General features: G+C 50.4%; 2 protein-coding genes across 4 annotated transcripts in view; both read right to left on the minus strand.

The window, feature by feature from the left end:
• Window positions 1-1,268, minus strand: part of NRF1 (nuclear respiratory factor 1) — a 67,549-nt gene extending 66,281 nt beyond the window's left edge. For 2 of the 3 annotated variants that reach the window (XM_034063095.1, XM_034063091.1), the window contains exon 1: window positions 1,129-1,268. The gene's annotated coding sequence lies outside the window, so the exon portion shown is untranslated. The remainder of the gene's footprint in view (window positions 1-1,128) is intronic. The other variant, XM_034063093.1, reaches the window with a different exon arrangement.
• An 11,116-nt stretch (window positions 1,269-12,384) lies between these two features.
• SMKR1 (small lysine rich protein 1) lies at window positions 12,385-16,288 on the minus strand. The gene is made up of 3 exons (XM_034063209.1): window positions 16,246-16,288; window positions 15,323-15,378; window positions 12,385-12,826 (listed from the first exon to the last, which is right to left on the minus strand). The coding sequence occupies exons 2-3, from the start codon at window positions 15,323-15,325 to the stop codon at window positions 12,626-12,628; spliced, it is 204 nt and encodes a 67-aa protein (XP_033919100.1). The 5' UTR covers window positions 15,326-15,378; window positions 16,246-16,288; the 3' UTR covers window positions 12,385-12,625.
• Between the last annotated feature and the right edge of the window lie 1,683 nt (window positions 16,289-17,971).

A 17,971-nucleotide genomic window follows, 5' to 3' on the forward strand; every position in this document is an offset into this window, starting at 1 on the left:
CAGGTTGCCATGATGTCTTGAATGAAACCCCAAAAGCATGACCACACACAGCCACCACGACACTGAGAACACTCTCACCATGCCCACTACATGGGAAGCGGGTCTAAAACCATGCCCGGACAGCAGCAAGGCCAACGCACTGGAGACACAAACCACAACAGCAGGGCTCTTCCTATGATAAAAATCCTCAATTCTGGAAATAATGAAGATAATTCCAATGGAGGAGGAAAAATTGAGAACGGAAATCCAAATCCTGGAGCTGTGCACAGAAAACACCTCCTCACACTACAGAAACTATCTGTAGCTGCAAGAAAGCCAAGTCCGAGTAACCCCACACCTATGAAGGCTTTAGAGCCGAATACTTCTGCCCTGTAATTACTATTTACACTAAGCCGTGAACCAGGTTCTCTCCAGAGCCAGATGTTGTATAACCCAGGAACAAAGAGATACAATTCATACCCCTTTTGGGGGGTATCTTGGAGAGGAAAAAGACCACTCTGCTTGTGCGGGTAACAGCGTCTCAGCTCGCTGCCCTGCTCCACAACTCCTATTCCGGAGGGCACCGCCGGCCACACGGCAGCCGTTTGCACTCAGAAAACAGGGAAATCCAAATAATAAAGGAGAGGTTGGGGAGGGGGGAAGGGAGGGATAAAAGGAGGGAAGAAAACAAACGGGAGAGGAACGAAAAAGCGAAGTACCGCAAATGGCCGCAGCCGCGGCCCAAGCCCCCTCCCAGGAGCGGGACGGGCTCACAGCGGGGCCGGAGCAGCCTCCTCCCGCAGCCCGCAACACCCGGCCCGGCCCGGCCCGACGCGTGGGCCCTTCCCTTCCCGTCCCTCCGCTTCCCGTCCCGCTGCCCCGCCGTGGGAAGCCGCTCGGTGCCCCCCGGGTGCTGCCCCCGCCAGGCCCCGCTTCCATCGCTCCGGCGGCCGAGCGGGAGCGGCCCTGGCCCCGCTCCCCTCCGCTCCCGTCCGCACGGCCTAGCGGGGCCTAGCGCGGCCTAGGCGGCCCCGCGGCGGGGAGGCGCGGGCGCCAGCCGGGGGTGCCTGGGCGGCCGGCGGGGGCCCCCGCGTTGCTGCGGCTGCGCCGGGCTGGAGGAGCTGGGAGATTGCGCGGTAGGACACTCACCTCAGAGCGGCTGCGCTGCAGCGGGCCTGCGCCGTGGAGCCGGGCGGCGGGCCGAGGCCGGGCGGGGAGCGGAGCGGGGCCGCGGCTCGCCCTGAGCCGCCGCAATGGCGAACGGGAGAGGCGGAGACCGGCGGAGACCGGCGGCGGCGGGAGGAGGCCGGGGGGGAGAGGGAGAGAGCGGGAGGGGAGGAGGAGGAGGAGGAGGAGGAGGAGAAGGACGACGACGTGTGGCGTCATAGGCCGGCGCCGCCGCCATCATGAGGAGGGCGAGGGCCGCACCGGGCCGTCGAGGCGGCGGTCGTGGTGGCGGGGAGCGGCCGCCGGCGCCATGCTGGGGAGGTCGGGGTGCTCCTGTCCGCGGAGCCGGGGTTGGGGTGTATGGAAGCTGTCATAGAGTGTGGGAAGGAGGAACCAGAGCAGGGAGATGGGAGCGACCGGTCCCTGAGTGGGGCTTGGAGGTGTTGGAAGTGGGTGTTGATCAGAAGGATCAGACCTGCCCGGTGCCGTGGATGTAACCGCAAGCGGGCACAGATGCGGTTGGATCATGGCTTGAATCATGGCAATACTGTGTGATCCTTGTGATAAACAGTCAGCTTGTACCCTGCCTCCGGCCCCATCACGGCCGGAGGGCTGTGGGGGCATGAGGGGGTGCGGGCGCCATCTTGAGGAGCCTGCGGCCTTTCTTCCCCCTCAGCTCAGCAGCGGGAGAGCGCTGAGGGCGGCGGGGCCGGCCTGGGCTATGGGAGACATAAAGTGGGGGAAAACCCCGTTTAAACCATCCCATTCTGCAGCGTGGCACTGGTTTACCGGCCCGCACAGCGCCATGGGGGGTCTGGGGCAGGAGAGGGTGATACGGTTTAGTGTGAGGTGTCCCTGCCCATGGCAGTGGTTGGAACTGGATGATCTTAAGGTCATTTCCAACCCAAACCATTCTATGATTCTAATGTGGGGTTAAAATAAAGAGAGCCTAAAAGAAGACATCGGGAGGTGGCGGCTGTGCGAGAGGCCATCTGTTTGGAGCTGTAAAGCATAGGGCTGCCAGAGGGAAGCAGCTGGGGCTCCTGTGCTGCTGGAGTGCCTCAGACGCAGCTTGGGCTCATGCCAGGGGGAAGGGTGGCCCTGCTGCTCTTCACCAGACACAGATAAAGCCGTCTTAAAGCAACTGACCGCCTGTTTTCTGCCCTGGGCACAGGCAGGCTCCACACAGCTGTGTCTTCCATGGCTGCCCTCTGCGTGGCAATGAACCAAACTCATCTTCAGCCCCACTAGTTACTCTGCCAGTGTACAGAAGCTAAAGGTTTCTTGTATTATCAGATCAGGGCTTAGAGACATCTGTTGGGGTCACAGCCTTGTGTTGGGAGTAGGTGTTCAGAGAATCCCAGCCTGGTTTGGGTTGGAAGGGACCTTAAAGCTCCTCCAGCTCCAGCCCCTGCCACAGGCAGGGACCCCTTCCACTGGAGCAGCTGCTCCAAGCCCCTGTGTCCAACCTGGCCTTGAACACTGCCAGGGATGGGGCAGCCACAGCTTCTCTGGGCACCCTGTGCCAGTGCCTCAGCACCCTCACAGGGAACAGCTTCTGCCTTATCTCCAACCTGAGCTTCCCCTGTTTCAGTTTGAACCCATCACCCCTTTCCTGTCACTGCAGCCCCTGATGAAGAGCCCCCTTAAAGGCAGCTGCTGTCCCCAAGCAGTCTGGGGGCTCAGTTGGAACCTGAAATGTAAAGAAGGATTTCACATGCAGAGGGATATGATAAAACATGGGTATAAATCTGTGTTTTGTAGGAGGGAGCCTTAAGATGGGACTTGACGTCTGAAGCTGTCAAACCGAAGATGTTTTCCCCACACCCAATGGATGACATGGAAAATAGAATGAGGACAGGTACTAACAGAAGAGGCAACAGAAGCTGGTTAAGAGCAGCCTGGAAAGCAAAATGTTTTCAGTAATATTCCTTCATTAAGGATCTTAAATGTTTATTATGCATTTTCTGCTACAGATTTGGCACATCAGAAATCCGCTGCACTTTCATATTGATCATAGTTTTATTTTGGTTGCTCTAAAATGCATGTAATTTGTTTCATTTCAGGACCATCTGTGCCTAGTAAAAACCTCTTCCATGAGTATGTCAGTGTACTGAAAGTGCTAAGTTGTCGTTACACTAAGATCCACTACTGGGGTTTTACAAGTTCCCTTGAAGCAGGCAGCTCCAGGCCCTGTAGAAGGGGATGTGTCCTGCATGGTCAGCTCGGGACACTCTACAGAGTTACTCACAGGCAAATACAGAGAATATAGAAATAGCTTCATGTGATGGCCATCAATTTTTTCCATTTACAAATAGAATAAAGCAGTAGTATATAAATTCTTAGGGCAGGAAGCGATGATCCTACTATATCCATGTGAAGATGCAGGAATATGGGAAGCGTGGTGTGGAAGACACACACTAACTGGTGTGCCTCATCTGCAGAGCCATCTGAGCCATTGGCATGTGTATCAGTTCAGCTCGGGATCGACTGTCCACTCTACAGTCACACTCAGTTGTTGCTTCAGCAGTGCCCCTGCATTTTGGGGTGGGATCTTTGGTACCACATGCACCTTGTGGGTAAAATAACACCTCTGCTTCTTGTGTGAATGGTCTCTTAGCCCATAGGCTCAATCAAACTGAGTTTTGGGTGCTCTGGATTTCTGCCACTGGCCTCCCATAGGTATGAAATGTGGATCCAGGCCAGATGATGACTTCCACCACATAACTCTTGCTGGAGAGCCAGGAAGGTGTTTTGGCTGGGCTGGTGCTCCTTGAAGATGGGGCAGGGACTGCCAAGGCAGGCAGACATGTGGAGGCAGCTGATATGGACTGTAACAGCAATGGAATTCCTTGTGGTAATCAGTAGGTTTGGAGCAGGGCCACGAGCACTGGGATCTGGGACTGTGCCACGCAACAGCCCTGGTGTAACCACCCCACAGTGACCCAGAATCAATGCAGATGGAAGGTCACTTCCTGGTACATCACAGGAAGATAAAGGAGCCACCAAGATCATTTCATAATGGTAGGATGTGATAATACTGGAAGAGCTTTGGAACACTCTGGATTCTCCCCCAGAGCCTCCACAGCTCTGGGGTTGGAGGTTTAAAGAACAGGTTAGACAGAATACCTCTCAGGAATGCTGCAGGTAGAGTTGCTCCTGCCTCAGGGAGAAGGATGTATGACATGACATCTCGGGGTCCCATCCAGGTGTGTATTTCCAAGGCCACATGTTGCTAAGGGGTTTGGAATGGGCAGATCAAATCAGGGACTTGCCAAAGTGCACGTTTATGAGTCAGTGGCTGTTGAGGGGGCTGGGACTGGCACAATGTTCTTTTAACACCCCTCTCAAAGTGCTCTTAGTTATGTGCAGAGAAGAGCACACACAGGCACAAAGCCTCTCTCTAGGGAACAGCATGGACATTTGGGATGTACCAGAAGGGTCCCGAGAGGCAGCATTTCTCAGTATGAACAAACCAACTTTCTTTAAAAACCAGCATCAGCACTTGTCTTGCACGTTCTCATGTTCACCTTGATGGCGCTGTGCCCCATGATCCTATGTCAAAAGGTTTGGGAAGAGACTAATTGCAAGTACAAATGTACCTTTGGCCAGGAGAAGGGAAGGGAGCCTGGCTTGTACACCCATGGGAATGCCAGGCACTAGTTAGCACATGTCATACTCAGCATTCAGGGAAAGACTGGGGAGGAACAACGTAGGAATGTGAGGAAAGGGAGCTCTGGTGCTGGAGCAGACACAGAAGGTTTTACCCTTCCACATTCTGGGTCTGGAAAGATAAAATGCGGAAGGGATAATGTGAGGACAATGCTGTCAAGTTACCTGCTGGATGTGTTGGCTCAGGTGCTGTTGAGGCCATGGGGGAGAGGTCAGAAGACCTGGTACAGGTGTATTAGCAGCTCACCTTGTCTTTGGTTGGTGACTTCTGGGACAGAACAAGAAAACAGATGAGTAACAAGGAAGGATTGCCTAGGAAATGATCCCCAGGAGAGCAGAAGGGGAATGGGAGTGCCTGAGTCAATTAGCTGGTGCTGCTTGCTGACATGGGGGACTTATTACCAGCAGTGTAAATGGCTTCTGAGCTTTGACCAACAGCCTCAGACGGGTCTGGCCTGAAAGTGCCACCAGGCTTGGGCAACAGATTCTGTGGGGTTTGGGGTGCCATAGTAGGATTCATGCACAAAGAAAAGCCCTGGCTCCAGTGAAGGCTTTTCTCCTGTGGGACCGTGGCTGCATTACAACCAGGAAGTTTGCAAGTGGGAAAAGGTACTCTTGACTTGTAGGGACCACAAACAGGTTATGTATTCCTAAGTGGATGTGCCACTTGATGCTGTGTTTAGCACATCTCAGAGAGCAAATCAATCCAACACATTGCTTCTATCACCTAAGCCAATGTGGGCAGGAGGGAGAGTGTCCAAAAAGTGTCTCAGAGAAGCTTTAGGACTTCTGAACATACCAACTCCTGCTCATCTAGCAAACACCACAACAAACAAGGGTCTGTTACCTTCTGGGTTTAGATGGGAAGGCTGATCCCTGCCATGCTGGAGCTGCATGTGTTCATTCAGCAGAGGTACTCCTGGCAGGCCACAAAATGTCCTAGCTGCCTCAGAGTTAAAACCTCTGCTGCCTGGTGGTGCTTGGTGGCTGCCTGGGCTTGGAAGAGGCGGGATCTCAGGCTCTTGGCATCATATCATCAGGAAGAAAAAGTGGTCATCTTCCATACAGAGTTTTTATTCCTGTCTTAAGCCCATAGGAAAGTGACTGATTCACTTTTCACAGGGAAGAGCTTCTGCCTAAGAGCTCAGCTCAGTCTCCCCTCGGGCAGGTTAAAGCCATTCCCCTTGGCCTGTTCCTACTGGCCCTTGTGCAAAGGACCTCTCCAGGTCTCTTGTAGGCCCTGGTTCAATAGTTAACATCAAGATTCATTTTCTTGGTCAACAGTAAACAATTTTAGAGCCCTGCTTCCTATTTTTGGAGTTCTGTTTTGGATACTCACGCAGAGCAGCAAGGCTCTGAGACAGCCTTAAGCCTCCCTTGGGAGCAGGGAGAGTTACAGCAGAAAGGGAATCCATGTCGTGGTCTCTGGAAACCTCAATTCTCTCATCAGCAGAGAGAAGGGTTGCATGCTGTGAAGATCTAGAAGATACCAAATATTGGGCCCAAGACCCTTGTTTTGGCATTTGATTATACAACAAAATGGGGTCTGAATGTGCAACAACACAAGTGACATATGACGTGTCTTGGAGACAGCAGCTTCACTTGTGGTTTCTGTCTGCAGCAACCAGTAACCAAAGCAGTGTGGGTTTTGGGCTTGCCCCACAGCAGCCAACTTCTTCACTGCTTCTCACAACTAGTGATTGTTTCTATTCTGCCAGTACCCAGAGTATTTAAAAGTAAGAGGCAGCAGTGCTGGATGAGTGCCATTCTCTTATCTCTGTGTAATAGTAACAACTACTGAGAGGGAATAGCACATAAGAGCCCACTTAAGCTATTATGTATAGCTTTTCAGTGCCCATCGCAATGTTCCTTGCAACTAAGCACCAAACTGCAGTAGATTTTACAGCAAAAATAGATAATGGGAGGCAAAGATGAGACTGTAAAAGATGAAGAAATGAGCTGGGAACTTGTTGGCAGGGAGGCTTTCTTCTCACATTTTGTCTGCAGCTTATTTTCAAGCACACTGGTGAAGACTTAATGGGTTCTTAAGACAGGGGCAGCCTGACTCAAGTATCTCATTTCCATAGAATCCTAGACTGATTTGGGTTGAAAAGGACCTTAAGATCATCCAGTTCCAATCCCCTGCCATGGATAGGGACACTTCACAGTAGACCATGTCACCTAAGGCTCTGTCCAACCTGGCCTTGATGCTTAGGCTTGTCCTGTCCCAGCACTGTGCTGCTGCTGAAGCACCTGATGATCCCAAGTCCTCACTTGTGGGACAGAGCTGGAGAGGGTGGCTGAGGCCAGCACTGCTCTGGTGAGCAGCCCCAGTATAACACCTCCTCAGAGCTGCTGTCTTCCTAATGCACTGCTTCCAAAGAACATGCTGCTGCAATGACTTCTGCAAAGGGCTGCAAATCCCCCCACTGCAAGTCCTTCTTCATGTCCAATCTGCTTTCCTTAGGGATATAAACTCCAAGCAGTGACTGAAGTTGGATATTTGTGCTTTGCTTTTCTTCGTTACTCAACGAGTTTTGGCTAAAGAGGCTGTTTTCCCCTGGCTGGTCTGGCTGCCTGCACACAATTACACTAGGCTATTATTAGCAAGAGTGAGGAGGGCTGAGTTTACAACTGTGCAGGAGCGATAAGCTCGAGACGACAGCGCTTCCTCTCCGAGGAGCTGTGTAACTCTGCTCCTCCGCGCCGTGCTCAAGGCAGGAGCTGTTTGTGTTCTCTCTGCAAGGATGCCCAGGCTGGCTGGTTTCCTTGAACAGATCAGACAGAGAGAATACCCCCACAGTTTTACCCTCAGCATCCAAGGCACCAGGGTCACAGAAGTCTCATACCCATTTTTATGGCCTTCAGCCCAAATTCCTCAGGATCCCAGGCCATGGCCATACTGGTTTCCCTGAACTAATCACATTTCTGTATCCACACTAAATCTGAACTTGCTTTTTCAGTATGAACTTATAGAGAGTGGGATAGATCTCACTCAGTGTTTCTGTACCTAAACCAACACACCCAGGCTTTAAGACTCTGCATACATTAAATGTGAGGGATCACATCCTGCACTGCTCTCACTATGTGAATCTAAAGGACTAGTCCACGCATTGATGCAGGCTTTAGATTTAGGAGAGATTAATCCCATAAGTCTCAGTTTTATGACTCTCATGTAGCAACATGTGAGGAGAAAACCTGCACATTGGAGGTGTGAATTGTCACTTGTGCTGATGAGGCAGCAGCATTGCTGAAGCACAGAGGAAAGCAACAAGAATAACAGGTTTAAAAACTATAGCATAGGAATGAAAGGCTGGAATAGTGCATTTCTTACCCTGAAGAGCTGAAAGGAAGAAGTTTTAGGAGAAAGGAGACATAACTCTCACTTCATGAATGTTCATTGTAAAGACAGCAACGAACTGTGGGTTATGGCTGCTGGTGAGCTCAGGATCTGCCACTGTTGGTGTGGGAACGGTCCTAGAGCTACCTGAGAGCTGAATGACCGTGGGACATGACAAGAGAAGCTCACCAGAAGTCCCCAGATGAAATCCCACAAACTATTAAAGCTCCTTTGATCTCCTCTTCCAAGTAAGCCTGCAATGCCAGGTTGTGAAGGGTTTAAGATGTGTCAAAGCGCTGCAGCAGACCCTAACTGTGGTTCTAAGCAAGAAAAGCAAAGTATCAGCTGCAGTGTAAGAGCCTGGAATGTTTCCTGTTCTGCTATCTCACTTTCTGGTGATGCCAACACAAGTTATGCAAGCTGCATACATAAAGACAATGGGAAAGGATGAGGAATCAATAGAAGCATTTCTAAGAACACAGACCTACTCCTTGGACAGTTCCCAAAGGGTGAGCTATCATTATCAGGTGCTCCTAGAATATTGTCTCTATTTTGTCAGGTGCCAGGCTTCCTAGATGAAGTACCCCAGGACCCAACACAATGGGTGACAGAAGGACTCCTGCTTTCAAGAACACCATTTGAGAGGAGTTGGACCCCATAGCAAGCTCAGTGGTTACTACTGGAGTGAGACAAAGAGCCTCGTGCTTAGAAAGCTCTGATATACCCCAGCACAAGATGGGGTATATCACTAGTGGAAGCTTCAGCTTTAAACAATAAGTAGAGCATTACTTACCTTGAAGAGCTGAAGTATAAGGTGAGGTTACAAAACAGAGCACTCGAGGAGACACTACTATCAGTAGTAATAGAAGAAGCAGCGATTTCATAAGGGTTGGTTGGCATTTTCTTCCTTTCATTTCTTCAAGCACTGGATTGTTGCCAGTAGCAGATTGCAAGCCATGTCAGAAGCTGTAAACCAACCACAACTCTCCTTAGGAAGCTCTCCTATGGAGCAACTCATGTTGCAAGAGAATTCACTTTCCCCTGAGAGGTCAGATTAAGAAAACTAGGCACATGACATCATTCACCTGCATCCCTCGTGATGCAGCCTTCACTCCTGCTGTCCTGGGGGCTTGATAAAACCTGCTTACATCCCAATCAAACTCTGCAGGCATGAAATAGGAATTATCAACAGTTTTACAATGTAAAAAAATCCATCTTATCCATACAAAGCATCTCCCCTTGCTCCTCCACAACCATATCTAGTGAAGGAGGCGTTAAATCTCAGATGGGAAACTCCCAGCATCATCAAAAGCCAATGTCACAGAATACAAATTCCCTGCACACATAAGCACATCATGCTTTCAAGAAGGTTGGTCAGCCTATCTTGACCTGCCATGAAAAGAAAGCCACAGAAGCTATCACAGATAATAACATTTTGTGTAAGCAAGAAGGGAGTCAGATCATTCCTGCTATGGAATGGGCAATCCAAGTAGCTCCTACTCTGTATCCAACATGCCAAGTGCTGCATCACAGAATCATAGAATAGTTAGGGTTGGAAAGGACCTTAAGATCATCCAGTTCCAACCCCCCTGCCATGGGCAGATACACCTCACACTAAACCATATCACCCAAGGCTCTGTCCAACCTGGCCTTGAACACCACCAGGGATGGAGCATTCACAACCTCCCTGGGCAACCCATTCCAGTACATCACCACCCTTACAGTAAAGAATTTCTTCCTTATATCCAACCTGAACTTCCCCTGTTTAAGTTTGAACCCATCACCCTTGTCCTATCACTACAGTCCCTAATGAAGAATCCCTCCCCAGCATCCATATAGGCCCCCTTCATGTATGTACTGTGGTTGTGCATCCATCCGATCAGATAAGGGTTTGGGGGCAGATTTATTCTGCAGACCTTTTTTTCAGACCAAGAAAGATCAAATAAGCCATAGATAGAATCATGAAATGATTTGTGCTGGAAGGGACCTTAAAGCTCCTCCAGCTCCAACCCCTGCCACAGGCAGGGACACCTTCCACTGGAGCAGCTGCTCCAAGTCCCTGTGTCCAACCTGGCCTTGAACACTGCCAGGGATGGGGCAGCCACAGCTTCTCTGGGCACCCTGTGCCAGCGCCTCAGCACCCTCACAGGGAACAGCTACGGTCCCTGGCGAAGAGAAATAGGTTGCCCAGAAGGAAGTTACTTCCCCAGACACTTGCTCTGCTGCAATTGCTGTTAAAGTGGGTTCTTCATCTTCAACTTCTCCTGCAAAACTGTCCCTGGGCCCCACACTGACAGGGATGGTGGGAGCTGCCCCATGATGCTGAGCAGATCCTACCTCAGTGCTCAGAAATAGTGCCTTAAAGCTCTGTGTGGTAAATAATCATACAAAAATGAAATGGTTCTTTGGTAAATTTACCCTTAAACATTTAGCTCAAGATGGTTGCAAGAGATCTCTTCATTTAGAACACTGATACTTAGAGGAAATAGCTGCAAGTCTGCTGTGACCAGAGACTTCCTGGTGGGTGATGGGGAACCAAGAACAGGAGTAAATGCCAAGGATGACACGTTGACACGCAACATTGACAAACTGGTACTGCAAACCACATCTCTGATTCAGCAGAACATGTCAACTGCAGAGTAGTTAGGAAGGAAATGGGATACCCTTCATGACTTCTTTGACAGGTAGGATGAAGACGCCCTGAGGCTGGAGCACCTCCCTCATGAAAACAGGCTGAGAACACTGGGGCTGTTGAGCCTGGAGAAGCTGTGTGGAGACCTCAGAGCAGCTTCCAGTGTCTGAAGGGGGCTACAAGGATGCTGGAGAGGGGCTCTTCATCAGGGATTGTAGGCATAGCACAAGGGGTGATGGGTTCAAACTGAAACAGGAGATTTGGGTTAGATATGAGAATTTCTTCTCTGTGAGGGTGCTGAGGCGCTGGCACAGGGTGCCCAGAGAAGCTGTGGCTGCCCCATCCCTGGCAGTGCTCAAGGCCAGGTTGGACACAGGGGCTTGGAGCAGCTGCTCCAGTGGAAGGGGTCCCTGCCTGTGACAGGGGTTGGAGCTGGAGGAGCTTTAAGGTCCCTCCCAATCCAGACCAGACTGGGATCCTATGAGATGAGTGGAGTAGTGCAGTACATAATGATGTTGGTTGGCCTACAAGCAGGGACACAAAACTATGATTTTACCTTGTCTACACCTCTTCATGGAGGGCACATTTTAATTAAGCTTGAGATACAGAAGAAGGCCTTTATCAGTTTAGATCAATCATGTAATAATTGACTATTCCATTATCCATAAGAGTTACCTGGAAGCTGGAAAGGTGCTGAACTTCTTTCTGCAGGTGAGTCAAGCAGAAATGGCTTCGAAAGCCAGCTCGCTGCCCTGCCAGGTTGCCACCACAGATGTTCAGCCCTGAGAAAGCAGCTGAAATCTTGCTGTGATACTTCCATGCACATCAAAGTGCTGCTTGATGTGGAGAGCAGTCTTGCATACTCACAGTCCCTCAGGTATCCAAGAGAACTGGGACACCTCTCCTTATAGCAGCTCTAGCCTATTGCAGATTCTCTTTTCCCAACTATTCCTCCAATATTACAACCCTTTTGTAATTCTTCCTATCTCTCCACAGCCCGCATCAGTTCAGGACACATCCTTACCCTTCCCAGTCACTCCACTACATCCTTCCAATTGGTGTAAGACTCTGGGAGGGATGTACAACCTCACTTGCCATACTGATTCACAACTGACCAAAGGCTGTGTTAAACACACATGGAGGAAATGGAGTGAAACAATTCCCAAGTGCAACACAAAGCCTGTGGTCTCCAACCAGGGTTTTTGGGCTACGACCCACTGCTCTAAGGGTGTGGAAATTCATCATCACCTCTGACTGTGTGCAACAGCATCACTGGCAACATCTAAGCTAGATCTCCAGATTTTAACCACAGCCAAAGGAGAGCTGGTGGTAATTTACTAGAGCTTCAGGTACAGCTTATCAGACCAAATGTAGCCATTTCTCTCAGAATGAGGTGAACCACATAGATGGCATCTCATGGCTCTTTGCTGACCCAGAGATGGAGTGCCAGGTGACTGACAGATACAGTGATGTTCTAGAAATCAGTCTGTGGTATCCATTTTCTGAGCTCAGTTTTCCACCAACACTGTTGGGAAGTATATCCCACCCATAAAAGAGCAACAAGTGTGAGTAAAGCAAACCTCACTACAAACCCTTCAGACTACAGAGGAGCAAGTTTTATTCCACGCAGAACCAGAGAGTGAAGAGCCACAGCTGAAAAGGCCCCAGCACTGCGTCACTCACCATTTGTCACTCTGGGCTGGAGCTATAATAAGAGTGTCTTTGTATGGACACAACAGGCCAAATATGAGCTCATTACCAGAGTCTAATCCACAAAAATGCCTCTTCTTCCCAGGGGAGTTTGGTTTTCTCCAAGTCCTTCACCTTCCAGCCAGTTATTTCTTTTTCTTCTTCTTTTTGGGGGAGCCAGGCCAGGGAAAGCCCCGTAACTCCAGGCAGGCAGCAGCATTGTGGCAGACATAGTAAGCGTTGAGCATGGCATCTGGGCTGAGGATATCCGCTTCCTTCACCACCTTCTTCTCTTTCTTACTGGTGCCTTTACCTTTGCCACGCTTGGGTTTGCTGCGTTTACCTGCCTGCAGAGAGAAAATGGGCACAGAAAGACTCTATTAATCCACATCTTTCTTGTCTCACTGCTCAGTAGAGGATCCCAACTCATCCTGGAACAACTGTTCCCATTGCATGGGAGTCCTAACTCACAGTAATAGCTCAGAGCCCCTCACCCCAGACTCCTGTACTTTGTGGTGATTTTATACACAGGTTCCCAAGTATTAATACACTTTCACCAAATCCATATTTGCTCTGTAGGCTGTAATAATGTTTAAAGGCATCAGACAGAGCTAATGAGCGTTCCCTTGTGCTTCTCTCTGGCTAAAAAAAAGCCTTTTGCACAATGAAAATCATCCATTCTTCCCAATAGCTTTTGTAATTAATGCATTAAGATAAAATCCTGATGCAAACTAAGCCGATGTTCATCCCCTGCTACGTGTCTACTTGTGGCCCTGGATCATAAACCAGAAAAGCAGGTCTCCTTTCCACAGCTGTGGCCTTTCCAAGGCTCTGTGCCATTAGCAGTACCACAAATAGACAGAGCAGCTCTGCCACTCTCTGGGTAGGAAGGTGTTGCCAAGACTCACCAAAGCCCTAAAGCAGGGCAAAAGAATGCTCCTGTTAACTCCAGGTGATTAGTGCTGGTGCCTGAATGTCCAGCCTCTTGCTTCCAATAGGGATTTGCCAGAGCCAGATTCACTCCCTGGATTGTTCTCTCATCCATCCTGGACACTCCTCACACCAAGCCCAGAGTGTGCCTATGTGGAAGATGCTGCTGCAGGTACTGAGCAACAGAAAGCAGGGTGAGGGACCCAAAGGGATCTGCCATTGCTGCTGTGATGGTGATGGCAATGGCAACACGGAGCCAGGAGGTAGGCAGCATCCCAGGAATGTTGAGGATGGAGCCACAGCCCACAGAAAAGGCTGAACAGGAGTATTTACACACTGTAAGTGACTGGAAGTATTTGATCTCTGGTCCAATGTCAAAAGCACTTTCAATACGCACCAAGTCACTCAATGCATCTGCCCAACTACTGCTGTTACTTGCCTTGTTTGCACACTGTAATTAAACAGATCCAAGCACTTCATTAGGAAGAATTAGCACAGACACAGGCAGAAAGGCCACAGGTAACTAACAGCTGGGCATGAACTAGGAGAAAGCCATATACATGGCATTTTTCATGGGATCAGTTTTAACAAGTCCCTTACAGCTCAAGAGAGCGCAAAGAGACAAACATTTGTGCTCTGAGCTATGAGAACAGTCAGGGTACAACCTCCAGAGTCAGCCAGGACCACAATGTGAAGTCGTATGTACAGATAAAGAAACAAAGTCAAGATTTCCATATAAAACACATAGGAGCACTATCCACAGGAGGAAAAATGAAGACAGAAAACAGAGTGTGAGCTGCAGCAGAAGGCAGACTGTTCCCAAACCTTCACCCCTGCAGCCTGCAGACCACCTGAACCAGATATACATTGGAGAAGGTGACAAGCCTTTTTTGCAGACCTCAACTGGATAGAATGTGTTGACTACTCCATGTGCTGGAATGTGCACACTCCATAGAGTAGATGCTTATGTCAGATGGTTCAGCCAGTCACCTGAATCATGCTCCCTGTTCATGTGCGTCCAGCAGGGCCTCTGGTAGATTCTGTGAGCACAGGGAGGCTCCTGCTCACAAGCTGGTTGTAGCTCATCTTTCCAAAGAATAAAGGTGCTTACAGGTAAGGACAAACTGTCCAAGTCTGCACTGAGGAGCAGGGAAAGCCTTCTGCCTACAGCAGCCTCACTGCTCCTGCTGCCCCTCTGCAGCAGGTACCTCCAACCTCCAGGCTTGAAACACTTTCCAGCACTGCCAGCAACTCCCTTGTCTTCCCTGTGCCATCTCTCATGGGATGTAGCATCTGTAAGCTGTAACCTGCAGTCAGCTCACACATGGGAGCAACAACCTAAGAGCAGGGGTTCGAGAAACATAGGAAGCCAACACACAGCCTGTCAGAAATAACACCTTGTGAGTGTTCATGCCCTTCAGAGGTGCCAGAGCCAACTTGGCGCTACAGCTCCTTAAGGAATTCCAATTCCTTAAGGAATCCCAGTATTCCTTAAGGATTTATGAGGCAGCCAGAGGATGTGTGATGCTGAATAGAGTGTGGTTCCTTTTCAGTGTATAGAGATGGTTGTCACACATACCAGACTTCTCACTCTGATCTCTTATGAGTTTTAAACTATAGCCCAGTGTGACATCTGAACACCCTTCAAATGTACTGGGAAAGCCATGTGTGTGCAGCACCTTCATTCCCACATAAGCATTAGGATTTGAGGCTTTATGGGATTTGTGTTACATTTTACAGCCTGTAACCGAGAACAGGAAAAGCTACTCACTCAGTGCATATTTGCACGCAAAAGTGAATCTGGGCAGGTCAGTTTATGCCCTGCAGCCCTGGCAGGGAACCTTTTGGATGTTAATTTCCATTTCCTTAAACAGCAGTATCAATACTCTTCAGAAGAATCAAACCTGCATTACCATGGCTAAGTCTTTACTGAATGGTGGGACTCCGCATCAAGCTCTGCAGATGGACCCTGCAACATATAATGATGCAGCAGGTTACATCCTGTACAAAGCACTGGTGTCATTCTTCTTAAACTTGAAAAAGGGATAAAAAAACGTACTTAAAGCTGGTCCTTACAACAACAGGTCAAGGTGTGCCACATCATATCAGCTGTGAAACCACAGCATCAGGGAATGGTTTGGGTTAGAAGGGGCCTTGAAGCTCCCCCAGCTCCAGCCCCTGCCATGGGCAGGGACCCCTTCCACTGGAGCAGCTGCTCCAAGCCCCTGTGTCCAACCTGGCCTTGAACACTGCCAGGGATGGGGCAGCCACAGCTTCTCTGGGCACCCTGTGCCAGCGCCTCAGCACCCTCACAGGGAACAGCTTCTGCCTAAGAGCTCAGCTCAGTCTCCCCTCTCTTGGGCAGGTTCAAGCCATTCCCCTTGGCCTGTCCCTATAGGCCCTTGTCCCAAGCCCCTCTCCAGCTTTCCTGCAGCCCCTTTAGGCACTGGAGCTGCTCTGGGGTCTCCCCTTCAGGAGCCTTCTCTTGTCCAGGCTGCCCCAGCCCAGCTCTCTCAGCCTGGCTCCGGAGCAGAGCTGCTCAACCCTCTTAACTTTCAGATTCCAGAACTCTGGAGCCTGTCAAGGAAACTCGATGTTCCCCTCACAAACCAAGACAGCACAAACAGCACTCCCTGCACCTCAACCCGGCGTCAGGCCCTGCCAAAGCCCCGGGCTCAGGGCTGCTCCAGGCCCACCTCACCCACCGGCCCCATCCCTGCGGGACACCCTTTGTACCACAGGCAAGACCTTCCCTCCCTCCCACAGCACCCACAGCTGCATCCTTACAATGGGAAAGCTTCCCCCATATCCCAATACAACGAACCCCCCTCCGTACCCTTCTCTCCCCTCAGGCCTGCCGCCATCGCGGCCTCCCCCCCTCAGCCCCAGCGCCGCGTTGCCATGGCAGCCACGCCCGGTTCCCCGCGCAGGCGCGGAGGCTGGCGGGAAAGCCGTATAGGGGCGAGACCTGCCCCTGACGGACAGCCCCTCTGCCAATCAGCTGCCGGGGTGGGCGGAGGGGGCGGGGCTCGCCGTGACTGACTGGCGGGAAAAGCGTTTCCGGGTCAGAGGGGAGCGGAGCCGTGTCCCGGAGGGGGGATTGGAGCAGAGGGGGGTGTCCGGTTGGATCTACTTGTGGGACTGGGACGGGGCCTTTGGAATTCCAGCCTGGATTGGGTTGGAATGGTCCTTAAAGCCCATCCAGCTCCAACCCCTGCCACAGGCAGGGACCCCTTCCACTGGAGCAGCTGCTCCAAGCCCCTGTGTCCAACCTGGCCTTGAACACTGCCAGGGATGGGGCATAGAGCACATGGACACTCCAAACCCAGCTGTGCTTCCTTGGAGAGCCGCGGTGCTGTGCTACAGGCACTGCAAACAACGCGTGATGGGGTTGGGGTGGGCTCAAGTAGTCCCTGTGCAGCAGTTAAAGCTCAGCTCTATGGTTAGGGCTGGTGGTAGAGGGGCGGGAGGGAGGAAGCAGCTGAAAGGTTCGTTCTGTTGCCCTTGGTCTTGTTTTAGACACGTCTGTTTCACAACCAATGTATTAATGGTTATGAATACCTCTTTAATGGAAACAGACTTCGGAGAAGGATAGGATATGGGTGTCCCGTCTGCATCCTCCTTTGCCATAGTGAAGGAGTTCTTCCCTGTGAGAGTGCTGAGGCACTGGCACAGGGTGCCCAGGGAAGCTGTGGCTGCCCCATCCCTGGCAGTGTTCAAGCCATTGTAAATCTGATTTCCAAAACCACCCAACCATCTTCCCACTCTTCCTGGCAGCCACAGGAACTGTTTTACTGCAAACACCAATTCCCATCTAACAGAGTTACAACCATGGACAAGGATTCAGCCACTGCTTTGGGCACTGAAGTGATGTGGTGGTGAGAACATGTGGACACTAAAGGAGCTTTCATAATACTGGTGATAGAAGTGTGGAAGTAGTTGGCTATGAATGTACTGAAGGGGAACGGAACAACTCAGGGGCAGTATTTCAGCATGAAAATGTAAGTCTATATATATAGAATAAGTAGGGTCAGTGACTGGGTAAAATGTGTTTTAATGAAGAATGGTCAGAACTCCCATAAATGAGAATGAAAGAAGAGATGAGACTAACAAAGAAAATAAGAGCCTATTAATATCATACACGGAGAGAAATAAAGGTATCAGTGAAAGAAAGAAGGAAGCCATTGAAGGAAAATAATCATCACTGCATATAGACTAGGTGTCAGGAGAAGGCTGAATGGCAGGGACGAGCAACAGCAAAAGGTACCGCTTGATGTTGAGAGGAGCTCAGGAATAGGGAAAGCAAAGAGCAAAGGCATTCCTTGGGAAAATACAGGTCTAATCATTATCTTTTAGCAGAAGGGAATGTTGAGCACAGGTTGGATGGAGAAATGAGACCAGGAATATTGGGAATACAGTTGGGTCATCACCTGACATCGAAGCCGAGTGTGGGTGTTGGTGGGGAGCAGGGAGGGTGTTTTGGAACAGAATGGAAACCATGGCACTTACTTGCCTTGAGTAGAAAGGGATTGTGTTCATGGAAACACCATTTCACCTGTCCA

This window comes from Melopsittacus undulatus, chromosome 5 (genome assembly GCF_012275295.1).
Source record: "Melopsittacus undulatus isolate bMelUnd1 chromosome 5, bMelUnd1.mat.Z, whole genome shotgun sequence".
Taxonomy (NCBI): domain Eukaryota; kingdom Metazoa; phylum Chordata; class Aves; order Psittaciformes; family Psittaculidae; genus Melopsittacus; species Melopsittacus undulatus.